The sequence below is a fragment of the Oreochromis aureus genome, linkage group 17 (assembly GCF_013358895.1).
Source record: "Oreochromis aureus strain Israel breed Guangdong linkage group 17, ZZ_aureus, whole genome shotgun sequence".
Taxonomy (NCBI): domain Eukaryota; kingdom Metazoa; phylum Chordata; class Actinopteri; order Cichliformes; family Cichlidae; genus Oreochromis; species Oreochromis aureus.
In genome coordinates, this window is record NC_052958.1 from 27,146,494 (window position 1) to 27,170,782 (window position 24,289).

The window sequence follows — 24,289 nt, forward strand, 5'->3', positions numbered from 1 at the left end:
CAGAAAAGGGGGCTGTACTATCTTAACCCCATAAAACAGTTGTCTGAATATGAGAAAGACAGTTCAACACTGATTGGGTTGTTGAACTCACACATGTGTTTATTAAAATACTGTCTAATTGCACACCGGACCGGATCTGTGGTTATTTATGGATTCTTCTCTCAACATTGAACCCTTAACACATGCTATTTAAAAAACAAAAACAAAAAAACAAAACAGCAAGAAAAAGTAAAAAGTGAGCATTTTACATCTGATTTATTTCAAAAACAGGGATCCACAATGAGATTTTGAGCAGTACGGTAAAAGTGTAGACTCTCTGTTGGAGAGTGGGCAAGCCATTTTTATCTCGACAAATTTTGGATGAAACAAAGAAAATTTCCAGAGCCAGTGTGTCCCCTCCCCTCATAGCACCCCTGCCCACTTGGCCCCCGTATCAGGCGAGTATGGAAGGCTGGATAGCCCATGACGGGTAAGATCCCACCTCGAAACCCTGGGACAACCTAAGGCAGGCACAGTCACGATTACTCGGCCTCAATCCCTGTGAGCTCAAACTCACTGGTGAGATGAAGTGAAGAAGACGGGACTTCAAGGGTAAAACCGCTGGGCTGAGGCAGAGGAGGAAATGTCATTAACAATGACCAGAGATGAGCCAAAGAGAGAAAACACTCCCTGTCTTTCAGGGTAAATTGTTCACAGCGCCATGTCTCCATACACCTGACAAGTGGGCCCTAACTTCTGGCTGAGGACAAGGAATGCTGTTATTTAAGGTGGGAAATCAAAATTGGGGTTAGCAAATTTGGGAAAGAGAAAACTGACTGTTTAAGTGGAAAATTGTGAAGGAGTCTGAAAAAACCACAAAAAAAACATACACAATCACACACACAAATAGAAAATGCATTAACCTTAGAATACAAAAGAGTTCATGAAGATCAGATTGCAGGTTTAGCATAGGAGTCTGTTTATCATCTTGTCCAACTCGCTTAGTGTGTTGTAGTTTTTAGAAGAGAAAATTCAGAATTTAGTGTTGATGGTGTGCAAGTTGTGTGGCGTTTAACAAGATTTTCTGTGTATTGAGCAGGTGAGATGATGTTAGTTGACCTGAGAGTGTCAGGACCCTGAAGAACTTGTGGCAAAAGGTTCTGTGTTTAAGATTGTTGAGGTTGTTGTTGTAGTGATGGGTTACTTCTATCGGTTAGATTTGTGTTGTTTTCTTATTTTAACAGAGGGAGTTTTATTGAACATGGACATGTCTAGAATTGGGCCCATTATTTTTGTAACAGTGCACTTAGAAAAAACCTGTCAGGTGATTTTGTTTTGTGTTTTGATGAGCTAATAATCAGCTCTCTTTTTCTCATTTTTGTTCTAAGCAGGCCTGCAAAAGAGTGAATAACAGCGCTGACAAAAGTCTCGGGAGAACAAACATAAGGTGACCTTCTCCAGATTACAATGGGCGGAGGAGAAGGCTAAGTCTCTGTCTAAAAGGATTGCAGCGAGCCAATCCAGTCCAAAAGCAGAAAGAACTATTTTCCTAGAAAAAAGTAAAAAGAAAATAAATGAGTTGATTTTGCTGAGAGTGGAGAATCTGATTATTTGTGCGGGAGTCTCCACTATTAGCAATACCCGATGTTAATGGTAAATGGTAAATGGCCTGTATTTATATAGCGCTTTACTAGTCCCTAAGGACCCCAAAGCGCTTTACATATCCAGTCATTCACCCATTCACGCACACATTCACACACTGGTGATGGCAAGCTACGTTGTAGCCACAGCCACCCTGGGGCGCACTGACAGAGGCGAGGCTGCCGCACACTGGCGCCACCGGGCCCTCTGACCACCACCAGTAGGCAACGGGTGAAGTGTCTTGCCCAAGGACACAACGACCGAGACTGTCCGAGCCGGGGCTCGAACCGGCAACCTTCCGATTACAAGGCGAACTCCCAACTCTTGTTAATGAGTTGGGATGTTAATGCGTGTGAGGGGATGTGTGTAAATGGACGGTGACTGGATGGACGAGGACCGACTGGACACTGAGATAAAGATTGGACTAAGGTTGGACACATGACTGATAACTGTTCTGTTTTAAGTTTCCTTTCTTATAACACAGATTGGATCATAAGTGAGGAAAAACTCAGTATGAAATGTGAAGTTGAGGTTAACATACAGGTTTTTGTTTCTAGGAAGTTCCAAGGATGCAGGCTGTGGATGGAGCCAAGAAAAGATTTGACATGATGATTAATTTGATTTCATCCCTTAAACACAGGTTTGAAGGGCCGGAGCATGTATACCTAATATGATATGACTAACCTTTTTCTTTTAATTTCCTAAGCTCGAGTGAAGGATTTTGAGTTTGTAACACATAAGATGTGTCACAAAAGGGGGGAGTTACAGGATTTAAGGTTTAATTTGAAATGGGTTTTAGGACCGAATGGAACCAACCAGAGAAAGGAGAAGAACAGAGCACAAAGACACCTAGTTGTTTACATTGCAAAGAAGATCAAAAGCTTGTTAGACACAGGTTATAATGGGAGCATAAAAGTGATGAGAGGGACTTTATATAACATAAAAATCCTGCAACAATTCTTAAATTGCCCAAACACAGAGTTCAGACCGGATATGCGCTACCCGTTAAAGGGGGCGAAGAAATCAGGCCTAAGTTTTAAAGATGAAATGGGTTAAATCGATAGAGGATGTTTCCAAAGGTTGAGAAAATAATGTAGGACCTTTTACCAGGAGAAAGCTAATTGTATCTTTTACACTTTACAGTGTGCACTGAGGGAAGTCAGGAATAGTTTAAACTAGGATTGAAAAAATTAAACTGGGTGAAAAGGGGGTGTAGCAAGTAGATTTAGGGCAGCTCACAGCCTGGCGTAAACGCAAGGTGCTGTCACACAGCTTAAGTTATCTGCCGGAGGTTTCTTCCTGTTAAAAAGGGAGTTTTTCCTTCCCACTGTTGTCAAAGTTCTTGCTCAATAGGGGGTCACATGATTGTTGGGTTTTTCTCTGTATCTATGAAGCGCCTTGAGGCAACTTTTGTTGTGATTTGGCGCTATATAAATAAAATTCAATTGGATTGTATTGAAGTAAACTTAAATGTGATAAATTAGGAATTAGTTCATTTCTTAAGTGAGAAATGAAAAAGGTGGACTGGTGTTAGGAATAAAAGAAATATTTTTAATGTGCACACAGCAATGCATCAGGGGTTGCCAAAATAATACAGAAAACAGCACATGTTGGGAGAGAACACTGTTAAGGTTCAGAATATTGAGGGGAAATCCAAAAATAACCACAGATCCAGCCGGGTGCAAATTAGACGGCATTTTAATGAATACACATATGCGGAGCCAACACTGCTCAGATTCAGTATTGAACTGTCTTACAAAAGTCAAAACAAAGACTTTATAGAGGTGAGAATTGTACCGCCCCCTCTTCTGTTGCTAGGCAGATTTAATATAGCATACGTCAACTCAAAACCACAATGACTTTTAACATAGTTTAAAACAGAACATCTTCTTCGGGTCGAAGCCAGGTGCTTCCTGTCTCCATCCTGCCCAGGCTTATCTTCTGGAACATCAGGTCCACGTTCTGCACAAAATGTCACTCATGCAGGCACAACTTTGCAGTCGCAAGCAAAACATAATTAAACTTTTACCTACTCAAAGGAGTCTATCTAATATGTGTGTGTGCGTGCACGTGCGGGGGCGCGTGCGTGCTGTGTACTGCGTACCTGTCATGACCTCTCTCACTATATGTGTCTGTATGTGTGTCTCGCCCTTAAATACTCTCACATCTCACCCGTTGCACTTCTGACCTTTCACCAGAACAGAGGCTCATCCTTACATATAATAACCTAACTGGAACTATATATGTAATCTACTGAATAAATGTTTTAATCAAAAGCCTCTACTAAAAGCTTAATACAGTTTCATATCCTACTCACAGTACTTGCATTCAGAGTCTGCTTTCAGTTTCACTTCTGCAAAAGCATGCCTTGCAGACGTGTTTCCTGTCCCTGCTCTTTGAGTGCTTCACCCACTGAAGACTTCAGTATAAGAATATAAAAACATTCAATAGATTCAACTCAACAATTTAAAGTGGTTCTTCTGGATTTGTAATAAAGACTAATATAATACCCATATATTTGAACATCTGAATGCATCTGGATGCAACATCACTATTAATAATGAAATGGTAATGATGATTATACTAATAGCAGCAAATAATAGCAGTAAAATATTCCTACTCCTCTCAATCCCCTCTCTCGACCTCTGGCACACCAGAGGTCGCCATACATTATGTTGGGTCACTCCTTGGCCCATTCAGCTGCCTCCCTGTCCACCCCTGACGTCATAGACATTAGGATCACTGTTCTTAGCTCTGACCCTCTCTAGTTCTCTTTATTCAAACCTGATTCAACCTAATATTACTCAAAACATGAACCTAATTTCGTATTTGGTTTTTGACTTTTATTTTTATATCTCATTCAACCGTACTCAGCATTTGTAAACCTCTGAAAGCGCTGTCTTTAAGAGGATCAAAGGAAGCACGTCTCTGCATGTGCTTCCTGTTGCTCCTGTGCACAAAACTGTCGCTGCTGCACGGAGCTCTCCCTTAACGTCACCTTTCACAAGAAAAATCATCATAAACACTTATTCTACTAAAGGATCAAAGAAAAAACAACCACTTTAATCACTAAGTGTAAGCACATTATCAATAGCTCCTAAGTAAATTTCATCATAGCTAAAAGCTGAACTCTAACTGTATTTTAGAACTCACATTTCCTGTGTTATACCCTGTTTTAATATATCATTTTATTTCATTTTTGCTGCTCTTAATGTTATGATACATTCTAATTTATACTTTATCAGACTTAAACAAAATATATAAGCTTTCTCCCCTTTTGCTTCTGTTTTAAACAAAAACTTGGTCACTTCAACAAGCATTTGTTATTCTGTAACTGCATTTTATAATAAGACTAATTTAGAGCTGCATGTGTTATCTCAATATTTTACATGTCACATAGTTTAGTTACACGCCAACTCCTATTTAGTTCCTCTTGTCTGTCACTTGTTACTGGGCCAACTCAAATTCAGTTAAAAGCTGAATGACTTTCAGGCCCTGGGCCTCACCTATGTTTAAACCATATGTGTTTGTAAGCGTGAATGCTGTTTATCCTTCTGTTGCTCCAAGTCCCCTACAATATATCGACTGAGACATAACGCTCATCGAAGCTTATGACCTTAAATGGACCGAACATCAACTCTGTTAATGAGCACGATTGCAATGTGTAAGAAAAAATCATTTCTACATATTTAATCTCCAATATTATTCATTTGAGTCAGCGAGACTTTTAACATCCTCATAAAAGCTCTCCTCTACCCTAGAAATAAATCTATTTACTATCTGTTTCTAAAGCCTACATTATAACAACTTTATTCTAAAAATCAAAAAGAGATCACACATTTTCTACTCCTAACATCTTCCCCATTATTATTATTCCCACAGTTCCCCTTTAAGTTTGGTGTACAACTTCTTATCAACACCAGCAATTCATCTTCTAAACCGAATTCAGTTCATTTTAATCCTTTCTTTAAAGAATTTAAAGAATTTTACCATCTCTACATTATCAAAAAAAACCACTAAAATCATCCTAAACCCATTTCAAATTAAACAAATTAAATCTTAAACCCCTCTCTTTTTTGACACATCTCATGTGGCAAAAAACTCAAAATGCTCCACCCACGCTTAACAAATTAAAAGGGAAAAAAGGTTAGTCATATCATTTCTCCAAACAGCTCAGCAATCCTCCTCTCCGGTATTTTGCTTCAGACCTAAAACCTGTGTTTAAGGAATAAAATCAATTTAATCATCATGTCAAATCTTCTCGAACTCCTTGCTCCATCGAACTCTGGATCCTTGGAATTTCCTGGAAACAAAACCTGTACTTTACATTTCATACTCCCCCTTTATGATCCAATCTGTGTCATGACAAAAATAAACTTAAACAGAACTGTCATCAGTCCTGTGTTTCTTCAGTTAATGGTAACATGAGTTATATCAAACAATGTTTCCCTTTTAGCATTTTATAATGTAATAACATGGTCTAACCCAAATCAATAAAACAGAAATTCACTCAAAGGAACATCAGCATCCCCAGATTTAAGTCTTCCACTTTTCCTGTTTGTCAACCTTTTATTTCTTTCCCCCCTTGGTCCAGTCACTCGCATTCACTCACATGCATTCACACATGATATTTTTGCTGATCTGCAGCCTTCTGCGCACGTCATCAGATGCTCCACATCAGCAAAATGAGCTCAATCATTTGTTTTATTTTGTTTTCCTTTTTAGGAAAATAGTTCTCTATACTTTTGACTGGATTGACTCGCTGCAATCCTTACTTGGTAATTTTGTCAGCGCCGTCAGTTCACTCTCTTCCAGGCCTGCTTAGAACAAAAATGAAAAAAGAGAGCTGATTATTAGCTCATCAAAGTACCAAACAAAATCACCTGACAGGTTTTTTCTGAGTGCACTACTACAAAAATTTTTGGGCCCCTCTCAGACATATCCATGTCTACTCAAACACCCTCTCTTGAAATAAAACAACAGCCTCAAAAATCTGAAACAATCTCAAAGTTCACCCGTTCACTGCACTGAAAACCTCGTCAAAAGATCAAAGACCGTTTGCACAATGTCTCCCTTCCTTACTCTCCCATGTTTTCGTTCAGCATATGATATAAACCGATTTCAACAACGTACCATCACTAAATTATAAATTTCCTGTCCAAATCTGCCCCTCTGAACAGACCTGACCACCGTAATCAAATATCCCGTTACTTTACCCTTATATATTTCGCCAAATAATCCTCAACACAACAGCCACCGCTCTCTTGAACTGAAAGCCTCCGAGACACAGACACAGGAAGTGTCTTTGTCACTCACTCACTCCAGCTAATTTGCATAGTGACTCACAGCTCAACAGCCAACTTGAGAAGAGAAATACATGTTTAAACCTTATCACATTATTCAATTATTTTCATTTTCTTTCTATACTAATCACTGGTTTTGATCACTCAGTACGAGAGCACTCCTAAGTCACTCTTATAAATTACTTTAATCACTTTTCTTTTGTTTTTTCCATCTATTTTATTAAACATTCACACCATTCTCTCACTCATACAAGTAGCAAGCTGATCTTCATTGCATATGCTTGTGTTCTTAGCCAGGTTTTCAACCAATCGCTATGCATTAAGCTTCATGAGCTTGTCTTTGTAAGGCTAATGCATTTTCTGTTTGTGTGTGTTATTTTGCATCTATGGCTTCGCAGTCTCCCAGACACCTTCTCAATTCTCCAGTTAAACAGTCAGTTTTCTCTTTCCCCGAATTACTAACCCAAAATTTAATTATCTCCCCTTACATAACAGCCCTCCTGGTCTTCAGCCAGGTGTTAGGGCTTGCTTTTCAGGTTCATGGACACATCATTCTGTGAACAATTCAACCAGAAACTTGCCTTAACTTATCCATTGATGTTAACCTCTAACTTTCTTCTGACTGCTGCCGTGGAGAACTGGTCCAAGTCTGCTTTACTCCTGAAAATAACAAAACTAAGACATTTTCATTATTATCATCATTGCTTAAACGACCCACTTCTCTCTCTTTCCTGTCACAAATACCAGTTATGTCATGTTTGTGTCATGAATATGAATGTAAGCGTTTTCCTCGTTGCATTTCATGTTAATTGAGTGTAAGCTGCTTTCTTCATTGCAGGGCATGTGATCATCTTAATTAAGTGTAAGCTGCATCTTCATTGCATCCTATATATTCATATTTTTAATTTATGCATCTTTTCACTGAGCTTTAGATTCAAACTATCTCACTTCTGATTCCTTTCAAAAATAATCTCACATGTAACAACTTGTATATGTGTGTTTTCTATTCATTAATATAGTTGTCAGTTATTTTCTGATTATTTTTACCTTTTGTATTGTTTACCTCTTTGTTGTGATGTGGTGGACATCCCTAAACAATCATGAGTTCCGGCTTCAATTTAATCCAATCATATCCTATATTCTCGCCATCAAAGTCGTCCAGCTTCATCTCTCACTGGTCCTTTTTCATTCACAGTGTCCTGTTCGGGCTTCAAAGCTCCAACAAACACAGTCTCAACTCAGCTGTTATCTTCTTCTCTGTTTCTTTACAGTCTTTTCTTTTAGGTTAAGTCCCAGCATGGCAAAATATCACATTCAGTGCCTTCAGTCTTATTTTCATTTGTTCTGTTTTCTTCTCCATTCATCCTTTCAGTCTTCTCTTCCAAGATTGCTCCAAGCTTGGCAAATATGAGAGTCAGTGCCTTCAAGCAGACACATCACACTGTTCTTCACCAGCATGCATGTTGCATCTTTCATACTGCTGGACTCATCAGTCGTCATCAGTGTTACTGCTTTCGCTTGCACTGCTTTTAGGCTTCAGTTAATTGTTCAAGTCCACGATGTTCTGTCGGTCTTCATCAGGAAATTGACTGTCCTTTGTGCTTCTCAGGGTCAAGGACAAAGTGAGAGATCAGGCTGCACAATTTCGAGCCAAAGACTGGCTTATTTTCTTCCAATTCTGTTAATCTATTGTTCTACCGCTGTACTCAAGGTTCCAATGTTGAGAGAAGTCCACCTGTATTGGCACACTAAAGCATATAATTAGTATCATATTCATTTTTTATCTTAAAACCTGCATTTGCTTCATCTGCCCAGAGTTAACTCTCTCTCTCTTCTCTGGATGCACACTTGTCACAGTGACTTTCCCTTTTATGGGCATGCATTTCCTGTCCCAGACACACACATTTCCTCTCACACAGCAGGCACACAGAGCCATATTTCCTGTTTTCTGCAGACTCTGTCTCCCTTTGTATTTATAGTCTAAAAACCCTCTTTAATTCTACTAAATCTTGATCTAAAAACAATACACCTTCATTTCACTCACACACTTTTGAATAGAGCTCTTTCACACATCAGGACAATTAACACTTCTCCACACACACACCCTTCTTTAGGTCAGTTTTATAGCATCAGTCACCCAATAATCTCTTAAGTGGGTGTACCAAGTGTATATACTTAAGTGTCTTCAATCAGAAAAAATAAACTCAACCTCTCATAACATCACTCATACGTTTCTTGAATTAAAAGCACTTTCAAACTCTAAAACATCCTACTTAACATCCCAAAAGAAATATATTTCATACACACCTTTATTTCATACACACTTTTAAATGTTCTAACCTCTTTCAGACGCCATAAATCGTCTCACACACACTGCCTTTTCTCTCTCAACTTCCATTTTCCACTCACTCAGACAACTCATACAGAGTCACTCAAATCAAATACTGACAGCATTCACACGGTTAAAATCACTCAAAATACACTTTCCTATGCGTATTTTGGACATGCCTTCCATAATCAGAAAGAGCAAGTCAAAAGAAAAAGAAAGCTGAAACCTCTCATCATTCTCACAGCTTCTCACCACACACACATAACTGAAAAAATAAAACACACCAGCATTTATGGCTCAAGATATATACATCTATCAAAATTCAGTCAATTACTATACATCCACACTAATATATTCAAACTGTATTTATACTCTCATAATAAGCAAAACCAGCCTCTTAATTACAGGCCTTTAGCAATATTGGCAAACAATAGTTATAAAGCTCAATACTCTCGAAACTGAAACCACCCTCTCTGCGCATCACCGCTGCTCATTTGCATTTACACACCATCAGTGCACATCCGGCTGTGCATTGGTGACACAGAGACTGATTTCATACATAGATCTCATATTTTATATTACAGACGTCTTATTAATTACAACTGCACAGATTTAGGCCTCTTAGCTCCTACAAATTTCGATAAATTTACCATAACGGCTCCAACCGATAAAGTCCCTGACTTTTTTGCGACCAATTCACCGGACCAGCTCCAACCGTTCCGTCCACATTTCTAGCCCTAACTTAATTTACAGGTAGCCAAAAAAGCGCAAAATAGAGGCTCCAACCTCTAGCAATTTTGAAGATTCCCCAGTCCTTCCCGGCTGTTCGTGCCGTACTAACCCTTAGTCGCCGCTTCAATGAAACTCGAAAAGTGGGACACACAATATGGAGATGATGACTTGGCATTTGTTAGGGAGGAGTGTAAGTATAGAGAGGAGGAATTCCCATTCATGTACTCTGCAATGTGCATTGTTTCCTTGTAACGTGTTTTACTTTTTTTCTACATAAATAGCTGTGCAAAAACCCATCAAAGTTGAGGTAAGTATTCACCACAGTATCATGTTTTTTATTATTAGGGTCAAATTTCTCTTTGTGTAAAAACTTAAGCCAACATCCAAGTGTCAAAGGTCGGTTCTAAAAAACAAGTCAGTCCCTGAAGCTTATTTGTGCCACAGATGCTAATTCAGTGACTGCGTGTAAGGAATGTGTTGGGACCTGTCTGATCTTAAAAAACTAACTTTGTTGTTACATTACAGCAATACTGAGGAAAGTTTTAACGGCTGATCATGGAGCAGGATGAAGGTCAAAGGGAAACTCGCTGCCACGCTTCCGGTTATGCTTCCATCCGGCGTAGTCATCCAGCCGGTCCGTGTTATATCGCCCCCCTTGCCCGGAGTGGTATAATGTGTTGTAGAAAAGTTTGATCGATTCGCTCTCTCTCTCTCTCTCTCTCCTTCTCTCTTACCAAAATAATAAATTCTCTGGGGGGGGTTTTCTCATACGTTTATGGTACGAGACGGAGGAAGCGTTCCGATCTCTCGGAGGTAATTTACCGGGATGAACCAGCAATCGTCTGACTCCTTGATGTGCGTAAAACAAGGCTGTTTTCTTTTAGGGTTTCTGTCTATTGAGAGAACCTGTTGTAAAAGTAGCTCAAAATAATGAAGAAAAACTCTTTACTTTTGGTCTGATAAGGAGTGGCTGCACAAAACCAAAATACCTCATCGGGGTGTTTAGGTTATAAGCATTAAGAAATACTGATAATAACTAGAGCGGTTTGTTGACTCCTTCTTGACCCGCGATGTGTGTGTGTGTGTGTGTGTGTGTGTGTGTAAAACAAGACCATCCGAGGGTGTTTTAATTTTTTAAGTAAGACCGAGTTCTGAATATATGGGCGGTGCTCTTTTCACTAAGGGATATTTATTTATTTAATTTTTACACGTACAAGGTGGGCGGCCTGTAGGTTACAAGCAGATAGAAAGTTCTTCTTTTCATTACAAGCGATGGTGTAGCCTGCCTCCACCCCACTCTATAAAAATGCAATTTGTTGCTAGGCTGATAATCTTAAAGTTTTTTTATTGCGTCTGTATTATAAGAAAATAAAATACTATTGAAAGAAATGGTTCTCTACAGGCAATAGGAAGTTACTCTTTTTTTCCATTACAAGCGCAGGTGTAGCTTACCTCCACCTGGCACTGTAGATGTGCAAAGCTGGTAGAGACATACCCTAAAAGACTGGCAGCTGTAACTGCAGCAAAAGGTGGTTCTACAAAGTATTGACTCAGGGGGCTGAATAATTACGCACACCCCACTTTGCAGTTATTTATTTGTAAAAAATGTTTGGAATCATGTATGATTTTCGTTCCACTTCTCACGTGTACACCACTTTGTATTGGTCTTTCACGTGTAATTCCAATAAAATTGATTCGTGTTTGTGGCTGTAATGTGACAAGATGTGGGAGTGTTCAAGGGGGCCGAATACTTTTGCAAGCCACTGTATACTCCTTTCTAATTCTGTCCCCATCCCGGTCACTCTCAATAGAAATCTTAGCATCCAGCTCTGGCACTTCCATCTGTCTTTTTATCAGTGTCACTGTCACCAAACAAAACATCATAGCAGGTCTCACTAACATCTTGCAAATGCCCCATTTACGTTACTTTGCTATTCTTTTGTCATAAGTCTGTCATGGTCAATAGGCAGGCCAGACTCAAATGCTGACTCAGAGAGCAGGTTTAGTGAGTTCTGAATCTGAAGCACCGCTTCAACTTCTTTACTCAAGTAAACATGAAGAAAGTAAAAAGTAGCTATTTGAAGGACATTTCCACCAGCCTTTTTTGTGGAAAGCTAACTCAACCTCTTGCTATATTAATATAATAATATTATTATATGGGAAAACAAACTTTTTTTTTTACTGTGTATCTACATCTAAATAGAAATGGTTAAACAAAGGGTGTAGTAAAGTGCGCTGACAGAATGATTTGACAAGAGAGGAGATAAGTGTCTGAATGTTCATACTGTAAAAATGTAAACACGCCCAATCCTGACGTCATCTGTTCAATATATAAAGTGCAGCACTGCTCCTGAGGTTTAGTGTAACAGTCCAGGGAAACTAATCTGCACAAGCTACCTGTTCATCACAATGAAGCTGACTGCCCTGTTTCTGGACACACTCTAGAACAGTGACTACACTTTTTCTTATCATTCAGGATCTTATTTAAACTTTACAAATCTAAATTTTACAATAAAATATAAAGAAGACAGTAGAATTAATTTCATACAGATGTATGATGATTTAGTCACCTTTCCAAGGCACACCCAAACAGTTTTAAAGATGATGTATGTGGATGTGATGGACTCAAAAACCCCCAAATACAAACAAGAAGAAAAGAATAGAATAGAATAGAATAATCCTTTAATTGTCCCACAAGGGGAAATTTGGGTATAACAGCAGCAAGAAAGACATATACAAACAAACAGTACTAAAGACACAGAACAGAAACATACACAAGTTTTACATATTTACATCAAGGACAATGGTTACCAAAAACGGAGTACTGTACTGTTATTAAATTAAATAAAATTAAATACAGATAAGAAAGAAAGATATGCCACACTTTTTGGAAACCGTATTTTCTTGTTTTAGTTTTTAGATTCTCTTTTTGATTCTGTTTGGCAAACTGATGTGGAAATCTTTTACTTTGGCCAAATTATTTCAGTGAGTGGATTCAGTCTACTTCATATTAGCAATGAGAAAAAGCGATTACCAACTATATGTGAAGGAAACTGGGAAGTAGAGTTTTTTTTTTTCATGTGGACATGCTGATGAATATTTGAATTAATACAAAACCTAGATTAGTTTGTGTGGATGTCATAACCTGTTATCTTCTAAACTGTTTGGGTGTGCTTCTGAAAAAAGACTTAACCCAGAGATAGCTGGGGTTAATTATTTATTAATAAAATAAATAATAACAACAAAGGTCGATCAAATGGACCAATACGGCAAGGCCGTGATGATCCATTTGGTAAAGTAAATCCATTGGGTATCCTTGTTGATCTTCAGACAACAATTCTGACGGCTAAAAAACCAAATGGGACAGGCAAAAAAAAAAGTGCACCCTTATGTCAGATGAATTATAACGTTATTACTGTCACATTTGTTGTTGTTGTTGTTGTTGGGGGTTTTTTTCAGTTTTTTGGGTGTGATTGCCGTAACTAGTTTTAGAAATACTGTCCTGAATAGTTAAGTCATTTGATATTTGATAGATTTTTTTATGAATAGACAACTGATTATATATCAACATATGACCAAAAATTCCCAGATAACTAGTTATTGGTAGAGTATATAGTTGTTTATTTGTACTCATATATTGCATACTACTACATTTATTCAACACATTTAAACAATGACTTTCATAAATAGATAAATATATTTGTATTTAAAACATTATGTAAACAATTACAATTTTGAAGTCACTTGGAAAGGGGTAATAGCGTCTTAAGTATGTGTTCAGCTTTTCCCAGACACTTAAATATGATAAGATGTAAGAAAATCCCAACTACAAAAGAAAAGTAGAAGTTCCTTTTATTAAAAGAGGTGAAAGAAAAGGACTCCCAGTAGAAGAGGAATTACATTCATTCTAATAGAAGATACATTACTTCTTGTTGTGGTTGGTGAAGAAGTGGTCGTGGTTGGTGCAGCGATTGTGGTGGTTGGTGCAGAAATTGTGGTGGTTGATGCAGGTGTTCTTGTGGTTGGGGCAGCTGTGGTTGTGGTTGGAGGACCAGTTGTTGTGGTTGTGGGTGAACTACAGGTTTGTCGACTTGTTATGGTACCAACCCTCTGCATGAAAGGTAAAGAACCCAGGCTTGAAGCAGCTGCACACAGGTTTTTAGATGCACAGCCGTAAGCTGGGAAACTCTTGGTGCCGTCCGTCACTGCAGATCAAAAATTAGTTTGAACAATTTCAGAAATTTTTAATGTCATGATTTCATAATATATTATCATATTTAAAGGATTACTCAGTACATCTTAAAAATCTGTTTGCTGATATCTAGTAATATTTATTATTATGTCGTTTTAGTGCCTGTTGGTAAGACATGTTAAATGGTAAAACAACAGGTACATTTATTGCGATTTTGTACTCTAATAAAGGCCCCAATTTAATTTTATTCCAAGGCATATTTACCAGTTCACACACACTTTCATACAGCAGTTTTACAGTTTGCCTCTTTCGTGCTCTCTGACTATTGTGTGTAACGCTGATGATGCATCAGGGTAATTTGTTGTTCAAAATCTTTCATTCTGACATGTGAACTGTAACCAAAAAATATATCATAAGATAAACATGACTGTGAAAATCAAAATGTGTACTCAGAGTATTATCATTAAAAATGTTTTTCTTTTTATGCAGGACCACTCCTGTCACAGGAATTTATTAATAAATATATTGTATTGTATTACATTTTATTTAGAGCTTCTTATTAGCTTCTTATTTTTCAGTCAAAAGAAAATCATCAAGCTACACTGTAGATCACCTGTAGAGTTTTGGGCATTGACCATCATTATTGGTTTGCAAATGATCAGGGAAGTGCATTGTACCTATCGTACACCATAGGTGGTCTTCCAACATGTAGCATTTTCTGAGAACATCTATCATTAAAATCTTTCTTTCATAAGCCTGATTTTCAGTCAGTTGTTTAGTGACTTTCACATTTATGTTATTGAAAACATTTAGTCACAATGTCATAAGTCAAAGTGATTTCCTTTTAATGAACAGTGTTCCGACACTGGGTGTTCTATTATCACACATTGTTTTTCATTTAAAACAGATAAATGATTTCTCCATCAACAAGAAATCAAAGTGCTACTCTTGATTTTATCGTATTTTTTTTTTTACTTTGTCCTTTTTTGGTGGACAATTATCTCTTTGTTTTCAGCTGTTGTTGTAAACAAATGATTACTCACAACAATAACTGAGAGGTTAATGAATACCTCCATACTACAAATATTGATATATATTTTTAAAATCTGTTACATGTTATAATCTGATTATCGAATCTTAAAGTTTAAAGAGTTAAAGTCCAAAATATTACTTAAATAATGATAAAATGCTTTATGTTTCCACTGACTGATTAAAAAAAAGAATGTTGGTTGAATTTATTCCAGGCAGAAAAACTAATTTAAAGACAATCTTTGTTAAAGTACACATCAAGAAGACTTACTCGTTGATTGAAAGCATTGGTCCTCCACTCCCTGACACTGTAATGTAGTGTTGCACTGAGAGGCGACACAAGCGTTACATAGTAGGCCGTTACTTGACTGATTTAGTAGGAGCTGAAACAGAAAAGAACATCATTTAATTTTATTACAGAGAACATTTCAGCATATATCAAAATGATTGTTTCTTATCTCTTTCTGTTACTGTTTCTTTAATAAAACACTTATAGATTTGTAGTTACCAGGCAGATTTTGTGAGTTGCAGTTATCCGTGTTGCAGCACGTGGCAGAGGCAAGAACACTTTGAACACCCAGGTTAACTGAAAATGTCTGATTGCCCGTAGCTGGACACAGAGAGGAAGATGCACACGCCTTGTAGATTTGTGTTGCTGTAGTTCCAGATGAGGTAGCTGCAAATTCAACGTAATATAAATACTTTTAATAATGAATTTTATTAATGTTGATGGAAAGCACACATAACTTCATAGTCATTGAAATTTACTGAAATGTATCAGATAATATGAAGAAAAGATTACCTAAAATAGTAGCTGTAACACACATGGTCTCTGAAGAACAGTTCACTGTTACTGTGCTTGAACACGTCTCATCTGTGCAGTTTTGGCACTGAAGTGCTCCAGCTGTTGTCGATGTTGGTGCAGAAGTTGTTCTGGTATCTACGACTATTGTTGTGGTTGGTGCAGCAGTTGTTGTGGTTAGAGCAGCTGTTGTAGTGGTTTTAGCAGTTGTTGTAGTGGTTGGGGCAGCAATGGTCGTAGTTGGAGTAGTTGTTGTTGGTGCAGCAGTAGTTGTGGTTGAAGCAGCTTTTGTTGTGGTTGGAGCAGCTGTTGTTGTGGTTGGTGCAGCAGTGGTTGTGCATGAAGTACAGTTTGGTCCACTTGTTATGGTACCAGCCATCTGCATGAAAGGTAGAGAACCCAGGCTTGAAGCAGCTGCACACAGGTTTGCAGATGCACAGCCGTAAGCTGGGAAACTGTTGGTGCCGTTCGTCACTGCAGATCAAAAATTAGTTTGAACAATTTCAGAAATTTTTAATGTCATGATTTCATGATATATTATCATATTTAAAGGATTACTCAGTACATCTTAAAAATCTGTTTGCTGATATCTAGTAATATTTATTATTATGTCGTTTTAGTGCCTGTTGGTAAGACATGTTAAATGGTAAAACAACAGGTACATTTATTGCGATTTTGTACTCTAATAAAGGCCCCAATTTAATTTTTATTCCAAGGCATATTTACCAGTTCACACACACTTTCATACAGCAGTTTTACAGTTTGCCTCTTTCGTGCTCTCTGACTATTGTGTGTAACGCTGATGATGCATCAGGGTAATTTGTTGTTCAAAATCTTTCATTCTGACATGTGAACTGTAACCAAAAAATATATCATAAGATAAACATGACTGTGAAAATCAAAATGTGTACTCAGAGTATTATCATTAAAAATGTTTTTCTTTTTTATGCAGGACCACTCCTGTCACAGGAATTTATTAATAAATATATTGTATTGTATTACATTTTATTTAGAGCTTCTTATTAGCTTCTTATTTTTCAGTCAAAAGAAAATCATCAAGCTACACTGTAGATCACCTGTAGAGTTTTGGGCATTGACCATCATTATTGGTTTGCAAATGATCAGGGAAGTGCATTGTACCTATCGTACACACCATAGGTGGTCTTCCAACATGTAGCATTTTCTGAGAACATCTATCATTAAAATCTTTCTTTCATAAGCCTGATTTTCAGTCAGTTGTTTAGTGACTTTCACATTTATGTTATTGAAAACATTTAGTCACAATGTCATAAGTCAAAGTGATTTCCTTTTAATGAACAGTGTTCCGACACTGGGTGTTCTATTATCACACATTGTTTTTCATTTAAAACAGATAAATGATTTCTCCATCAACAAGAAATCAAAGTGCTACTCTTGATTTTATCGTATTTTTTTTTTACTTTGTCCTTTTTGGTGGACAATTATCTCTTTGTTTTCAGCTGTTGTTGTAAACAAATGATTACTCACAACAATAACTGAGAGGTTAATGAATACCTCCATACTACAAATATTGATATATATTTTTAAAATCTGTTACATGTTATAAACTGATTATCGAATCTTAAAGTTTAAAGAGTTAAAGTACAAAATATTACTTAAATAATGATAAAATGCTTTATGTTTCCACTGACTGATTAAAAAAAAGAATGTTGGTTGAATTTATTCCAGGCAGAAAAACTAATTTAAAGACAATCTTTGTTAAAGTACACATCAAGAAGACTTACTCGTTGATTGAAAGCATTGGTCCTCCACTCCCTGACACTGTAATGTAGTGTTGCACTGAGAGGCGACACAAACGTTACATAGTAGGCCGTTACTTGACTGACGAGTAGGAGCTGAAACAGAAAAGAACATCATTTAATTTTATTACAGAGAACATTTCAGCATATATCAAAATGATTGTTTCTTATCTCTTTCTGTTACTGTTTCTTTAATAAAACACTTATAGATTTGTAGTTACCAGTCAGATTTTGTGAGTTGCAGTTATCCGTGTTGCAGCACGTGGCAGAGGCAAGAACACTTTGAACACCCAGGTTAACTGAAAATGTCTGATTGCCCGTAGCTGGACACAGAGAGGAAGATGCACACGCCTTGTAGATTTGTGTTGCTGTAGTTCCAGATGAGGTAGCTGCAAATTCAACGTAATATAAATACTTTTAATAATGAATTTTATTAATGTTGATGGAAAGCACACATAACTTCATAGTCATTGAAATTTACTGAAATGTATCAGATAATATGAAGAAAAGATTACCTAAAATAGTAGCTGTAACACACATGGTCTCTGAAGAACAGTTCACTGTTACTGTGCTTGAACACGTCTCATCTGTGCAGTTTTGGCACTGAAGTGCTCCAGCTGTTGTCGATGTTGGTGCAGAAGTTGTTCTGGTATCTACGACTATTATTGTGGTTGGTGCAGCAGTTGTTGTGGTTAGAGCAGCTGTTGTAGTGGTTTTAGCAGTTGTTGTAGTGGTTGGGGCAGCAATGGTCGTAGTTGGAGTAGTTGTTGTTGGTGCAGCAGTAGTTGTGGTTGAAGCAGCTTTTGTTGTGGTTGGAGCAGCTGTTGTTGTGGTTGGTGCAGCAGTGGTTGTGCATGAAGTACAGTTTGGTCCACTTGTTATGGTACCAACCATCTGCATGAAAGGTAGAGAACCCAGGCTTGAAGCAGCTGCACACAGGTTTGCAGATGCACAGCCGTAAGCTGGGAAACTGTTGGTGCCGTTCGTCACTGCAGATCAAAAATTAGTTTGAACAATTTCAGAAATTTTTAATGTCATGATTTCATGATATATTATCATATTTAAAGGATTACTCAGTACATCTTAAAAATCTGTTTGCTGATATCTAGTAATATTTATTATTATGTCGTTTTAGTGCCTGTTGGTAAGACATGTTAAATGGTAAAACAACAGGTACATTTATTGCGATTTTGTACTCTAATAAAGGCCCCAATTTAATTTTATTCCAAGGCATATTTACCAGTTCACACACACTTTCATACAGCAGTTTTACAGTTTGCCTCTTTTCGTGCTCTCTGACTATTGTGTGTAACGCTGATGATGCATCAGGGTAATTTGTTGTTCAAAATCTTTCATTCTGACATGTGAACTGTAACCAAAAAATATATCATAAGATAAACATGACTGTGAAAATCAAAATGTACTCAGAGTATTATCATTAAAAATGTTTTTCTTTTTATGCAGGACCACTCCTGTCACAGGAATTTATTAATAAATATATTGTATTGTATTACATTTTATTTAGAGCTTCTTATTAGCTTCTTATTTTTCAGTCAAAAGAAAATCATCAAGCTACACTGTAGATCACCTGTAGAGTTTTGGGCATTGACCATCATTATTGGTTTGCAAATGATCAGGGAAGTGCATTGTACCTATCGTACACCATAGGTGGTCTTCCAACATGTAGCATTTTCTGAGAACATCTATCATTAAAATCTTTCTTTCATAAGCCTGATTTTCAGTCAGTTGTTTAGTGACTTTCACATTTATGTTATTGAAAACATTTAGTCACAATGTCATAAGTCAAAGTGATTTCCTTTTAATGAACAGTGTTCCGACACTGGGTGTTCTATTATCACACATTGTTTTTTCATTTAAAACAGATAAATGATTTCTCCATCAACAAGAAATCAAAGTGCTACTCTTGATTTTATCGTATTTTTTTTTTTTTACTTTGTCCTTTTTGGTGGACAATTATCTCTTTGTTTTCAGCTGTTGTTGTAAACAAATGATTACTCACAACAATAACTGAGAGGTTAATGAATACCTCCATACTACAAATATTGATATATATTTTTAAAATCTGTTACATGTTATAAACTGATTATCGAATCTTAAAGTTTAAAGAGTTAAAGTACAAAATATTACTTAAATAATGATAAAATGCTTTATGTTTCCACTGACTGATTACAAAAAGAATGTTGGTTGAATTTATTCCAGGCAGAAAAACTAATTTAAAGACAATCTTTGTTAAAGTACACATCAAGAAGACTTACTCGTTGATTGAAAGCATTGGTCCTCCACTCCCTGACACTGTAATGTAGTGTTGCACTGAGAGGCGACACAAACGTTACATAGTAGGCCGTTACTTGACTGACGAGTAGGAGCTGAAACAGAAAAGAACATCATTTAATTTTATTACAGAGAACATTTCAGCATATATCAAAATGATTGTTTCTTATCTCTTTCTGTTACTGTTTCTTTAATAAAACACTTATAGATTTGTAGTTACCAGTCAGATTTTGTGAGTTGCAGTTATCCGTGTTGCAGCACGTGGCAGAGGCAAGAACACTTTGAACACCCAGGTTAACTGAAAATGTCTGATTGCCCGTAGCTGGACACAGAGAGGAAGATGCACACGCCTTGTAGAATTGTGTTGCTGTAGTTCCAGATGAGGTAGCTGCAAATTCAACGTAATATAAATACTTTTAATAATGAATTTTATTAATGTTGATGGAAAGCACACATAACTTCATAGTCATTGAAATTTACTGAAATGTATCAGATAATATGAAGAAAAGATTACCTAAAATAGTAGCTGTAACACACATGGTCTCTGAAGAACAGTTCACTGTTACTGTGCTTGAACACGTCTCATCTGTGCAGTTTTGGCACTGAAGTGCTCCAGCTGTTGTCGATGTTGGTGCAGAAGTTGTTCTGGTATCTACGACTATTGTTGTGGTTGGTGCAGCAGTTGTTGTGGTTAGAGCAGCTGTTGTAGCGGTTTTAGCAGTTGTTGTAGTGGTTGGGGCAGCAATGGTCGTAGTTGGAGTAGTTGTTGTTGGTGCAGCAGTAGTTGTGGTTGAAGCAGCTTTTGTTGTGGTTGGAGCAGCTGTTGTTGTGGTTGGTGCAGCAGTGGTTGTGCATGAAGTACAGTTTGGTCCACTTGTTATGGTACCAACCATCTGCATGAAAGGTAGAGAACCCAGGCTTGAAGCAGCTGCACACAGGTTTGCAGATGCACAGCCGTAAGCTGGGAAACTGTTGGTGCCGTTCGTCACTGCAGATCAAAAATTAGTTTGAACAATTTCAGAAATTTTTAATGTCATGATTTCATGATATATTATCATATTTAAAGGATTACTCAGTACATCTTAAAAATCTGTTTGCTGATATCTAGTAATATTTATTATTATGTCGTTTTAGTGCCTGTTGGTAAGACATGTTAAATGGTAAAACAACAGGTACATTTATTGCGATTTTGTACTCTAATAAAGGCCCCAATTTAATTTTATTCCAAGGCATATTTACCAGTTCACACACACTTTCATACAGCAGTTTTACAGTTTGCCTCTTTCGTGCTCTCTGACTATTGTGTGTAACGCTGATGATGCATCAGGGTAATTTGTTGTTCAAAATCTTTCATTCTGACATGTGAACTGTAACCAAAAATATATCATAAGATAAACATGACTGTGAAAATCAAAATGTGTACTCAGAGTATTATCATTAAAAATGTTTTTCTTTTTATGCAGGACCACTCCTGTCACAGGAATTTATTAATAAATATATTGTATTGTATTACATTTTATTTAGAGCTTCTTATTAGCTTCTTATTTTTCAGTCAAAAGAAAATCATCAAGCTACACTGTAGATCACCTGTAGAGTTTTGGGCATTGACCATCATTATTGGTTTGCAAATGATCAGGGAAGTGCATTGTACCTATCGTACACCATAGGTGGTCTTCCAACATGTAGCATTTTCTGAGAACATCTATCATTAAAATCTTTCTTTCATAAGCCTGATTTTCAGTCAGTTGTTTAGTGACTTTCACATTTATGTTATTGAAAACATTTAGTCACAATGTCATAAGTCAAAGTGATTTCCTTTTAATGAACAGTGTTCCGACACTGGGTGTTCTATTATCACACATTGTTTTTCATTTAAAACAGATAAATGATTTCTCCATCAACAAGAAATCAAAGTGCTACTCTTGATTTTATCGTATTTTTTTTTTTTACTTTGTCCTTTTTGGTGGACAATTATCTCTTTGTTTTCAGCTGTTGTTGTAAACAAATGATTACTCACAACAATAACTGAGAGGTTAATGAATACCTCCATACTACAGATATTGATATATATTTTTAAAATCTGTTACATGTTATAAACTGATTATCGAATCTTAAAGTTTAAAGAGTTAAAGTACAAAATATTACTTAAATAATGATAAAATGCTTTATGTTTCCACTGACTGATTAAAAAAAAAAAGAATGTTGGTTGAATTTATTCCAGGCAGAAAAACTAATTTAAAGACAATCTTTGTTAAAGTACACATCAAGAAGACTTACTCATTGATTGAAAGCATTGGTCCTCCACTCCCTGACACTGTAATGTAGTGTTGCACTGAGAGGCGACACAAACGTTACATAGTAGGCCGTTACTTGACTGAGGAGTAGGAGCTGAAACAGAAAAGAACATCATTTAATTTTATTACAGAGAACATTTCAGCATATATCAAAATGATTGTTTCTTATCTCTTTCTGTTACTGTTTCTTTAATAAAACACTTATAGATTTGTAGTTACCAGTCAGATTTTGTGAGTTGCAGTTATCCGTGTTGCAGCACGTGGCAGAGGCAAGAACACTTTGAACACCCAGGTTAACTGAAAATGTCTGATTGCCCGTAGCTGGACACAGAGAGGAAGATGCACACGCCTTGTAGAATTGTGTTGCTGTAGTTCCAGATGAGGTAGCTGCAAATTCAAAGTAATTTAAATACTTTTAATAATGAATTTTATTAATGTTGATGGAAAGCACACATAACTTCATAGTCATTGAAATTTACTGAAATGTATCAGATAATATGAAGAAAAGATTACCTAAAATAGTAGCTGTAACACACATGGTCTCTGAAGAACAGTTCACTGTTACTGTGCTTGAACACGTCTCATCTGTGCAGTTTTGGCACTGAAGTGCTCCAGCTGTTGTCGATGTTGGTGCAGAAGTTGTTCTGGTATCTACGACTATTGTTGTGGTTGGTGCAGCAGTTGTAGTGGTTTTAGCAGTTGTTGTAGTGGTTGGGGCAGCAATGGTCGTAGTTGGAGTAGTTGTTGTTGGTGCAGCAGTAGTTGTGGTTGAAGCAGCTTTTGTTGTGGTTGGAGCAGCTGTTGTTGTGGTTGGTGCAGCTGTGGTTGTGCATGAAGTACAGTTTGGTCCACTTGTTATGGTACCAACCATCTGCATGAAAGGTAGAGAACCCAGGCTTGAAGCAGCTGCACACAGGTTTTTAGATGCACAGCCGTAAGCTGGGAAACTGTTGGTGCCGTCCCTCACTGCAGATCAAAAATTAGTTTGAACAATTTCAGAAATTTTTAATGTCATGATTTCATAATATATTATCATATTTAAAGGATTACTCAGTACATCTTAAAAATCTGTTTGCTGATATCTAGTAATATTTATTATTTTGTCGTTTTAGTGCCTGTTGGTAAGACATGTTAAATGGTAAAACAACAGGTACATTTATTGCGATTTTGTACTCTAATAAAGGCCCCAATTTAATTTTATTCCAAGGCATATTTACCAGTTCACACACACTTTCATACAGCAGTTTTACAGTTTGCCTCTTTCGTGCTCTCTGACTATTGTGTGTAACGCTGATGATGCATCAGGGTAATTTGTTGTTCAAAATCTTTCATCTGACATGTGAACTGTAACCAAAAATATATCATAAGATAAACATGACTGTGAAAATCAAAATGTGTACTCAGAGTATTATCATTAAAAATGTTTTTCTTTTTATGCAGGACCACTCCTGTCACAGGAATTTATTAATAAATATATTGTATTGTATTACATTTTATTTAGAGCTTCTTATTAGCTTCTTATTTTTCAGTCAAAAGAAAATCATCAAGCTACACCGTAGATCACCTGTAGAGTTTTGGGCATTGACCATCATTATTGGTTTGCAAATGATCAGGGAAGTGCATTGTACCTATCGTACACCATAGGTGGTCTTCCAACATGTAGCATTTTCTGAGAACATCTATCATTAAAATCTTTCTTTCATAAGCCTGATTTTCAGTCAGTTGTTTAGTGACTTTCACATTTATGTTATTGAAAACATGTAGTCACAATGTCATAAGTCAAAGTGATTTCCTTTTAATGAACAGTGTTCCGACACTGGGTGTTCTATTATCACACATTGTTTTTCATTTAAAACAGATAAATGATTTCTCCATCAACAAGAAATCAAAGTGCTACTCTTGATTTTATCGTATTTTT

The 24,289-nt window shown here is 36.8% G+C and overlaps 1 protein-coding gene across 1 annotated transcript in view; it reads right to left on the reverse strand.

Moving 5' to 3' along the window:
• Positions 1-15,578: 15,578 nt before the first annotated feature.
• Positions 15,579-24,289, reverse strand: part of LOC120433840 (mucin-5AC-like) — a 33,511-nt gene continuing 24,800 nt past the window's right edge. The window contains exons 14-22 of the mRNA XM_039600788.1: positions 20,592-21,065; positions 20,298-20,465; positions 20,062-20,172; positions 18,301-18,774; positions 18,007-18,174; positions 17,771-17,881; positions 16,008-16,481; positions 15,677-15,881; positions 15,579-15,588 (exon numbers count right to left, since the gene is read on the reverse strand). Coding sequence (XP_039456722.1) covers positions 15,579-15,588; positions 15,677-15,881; positions 16,008-16,481; positions 17,771-17,881; positions 18,007-18,174; positions 18,301-18,774; positions 20,062-20,172; positions 20,298-20,465; positions 20,592-21,065 — 2,195 coding nt within the window. The remainder of the gene's footprint in view (positions 15,589-15,676; positions 15,882-16,007; positions 16,482-17,770; positions 17,882-18,006; positions 18,175-18,300; positions 18,775-20,061; positions 20,173-20,297; positions 20,466-20,591; positions 21,066-24,289) is intronic.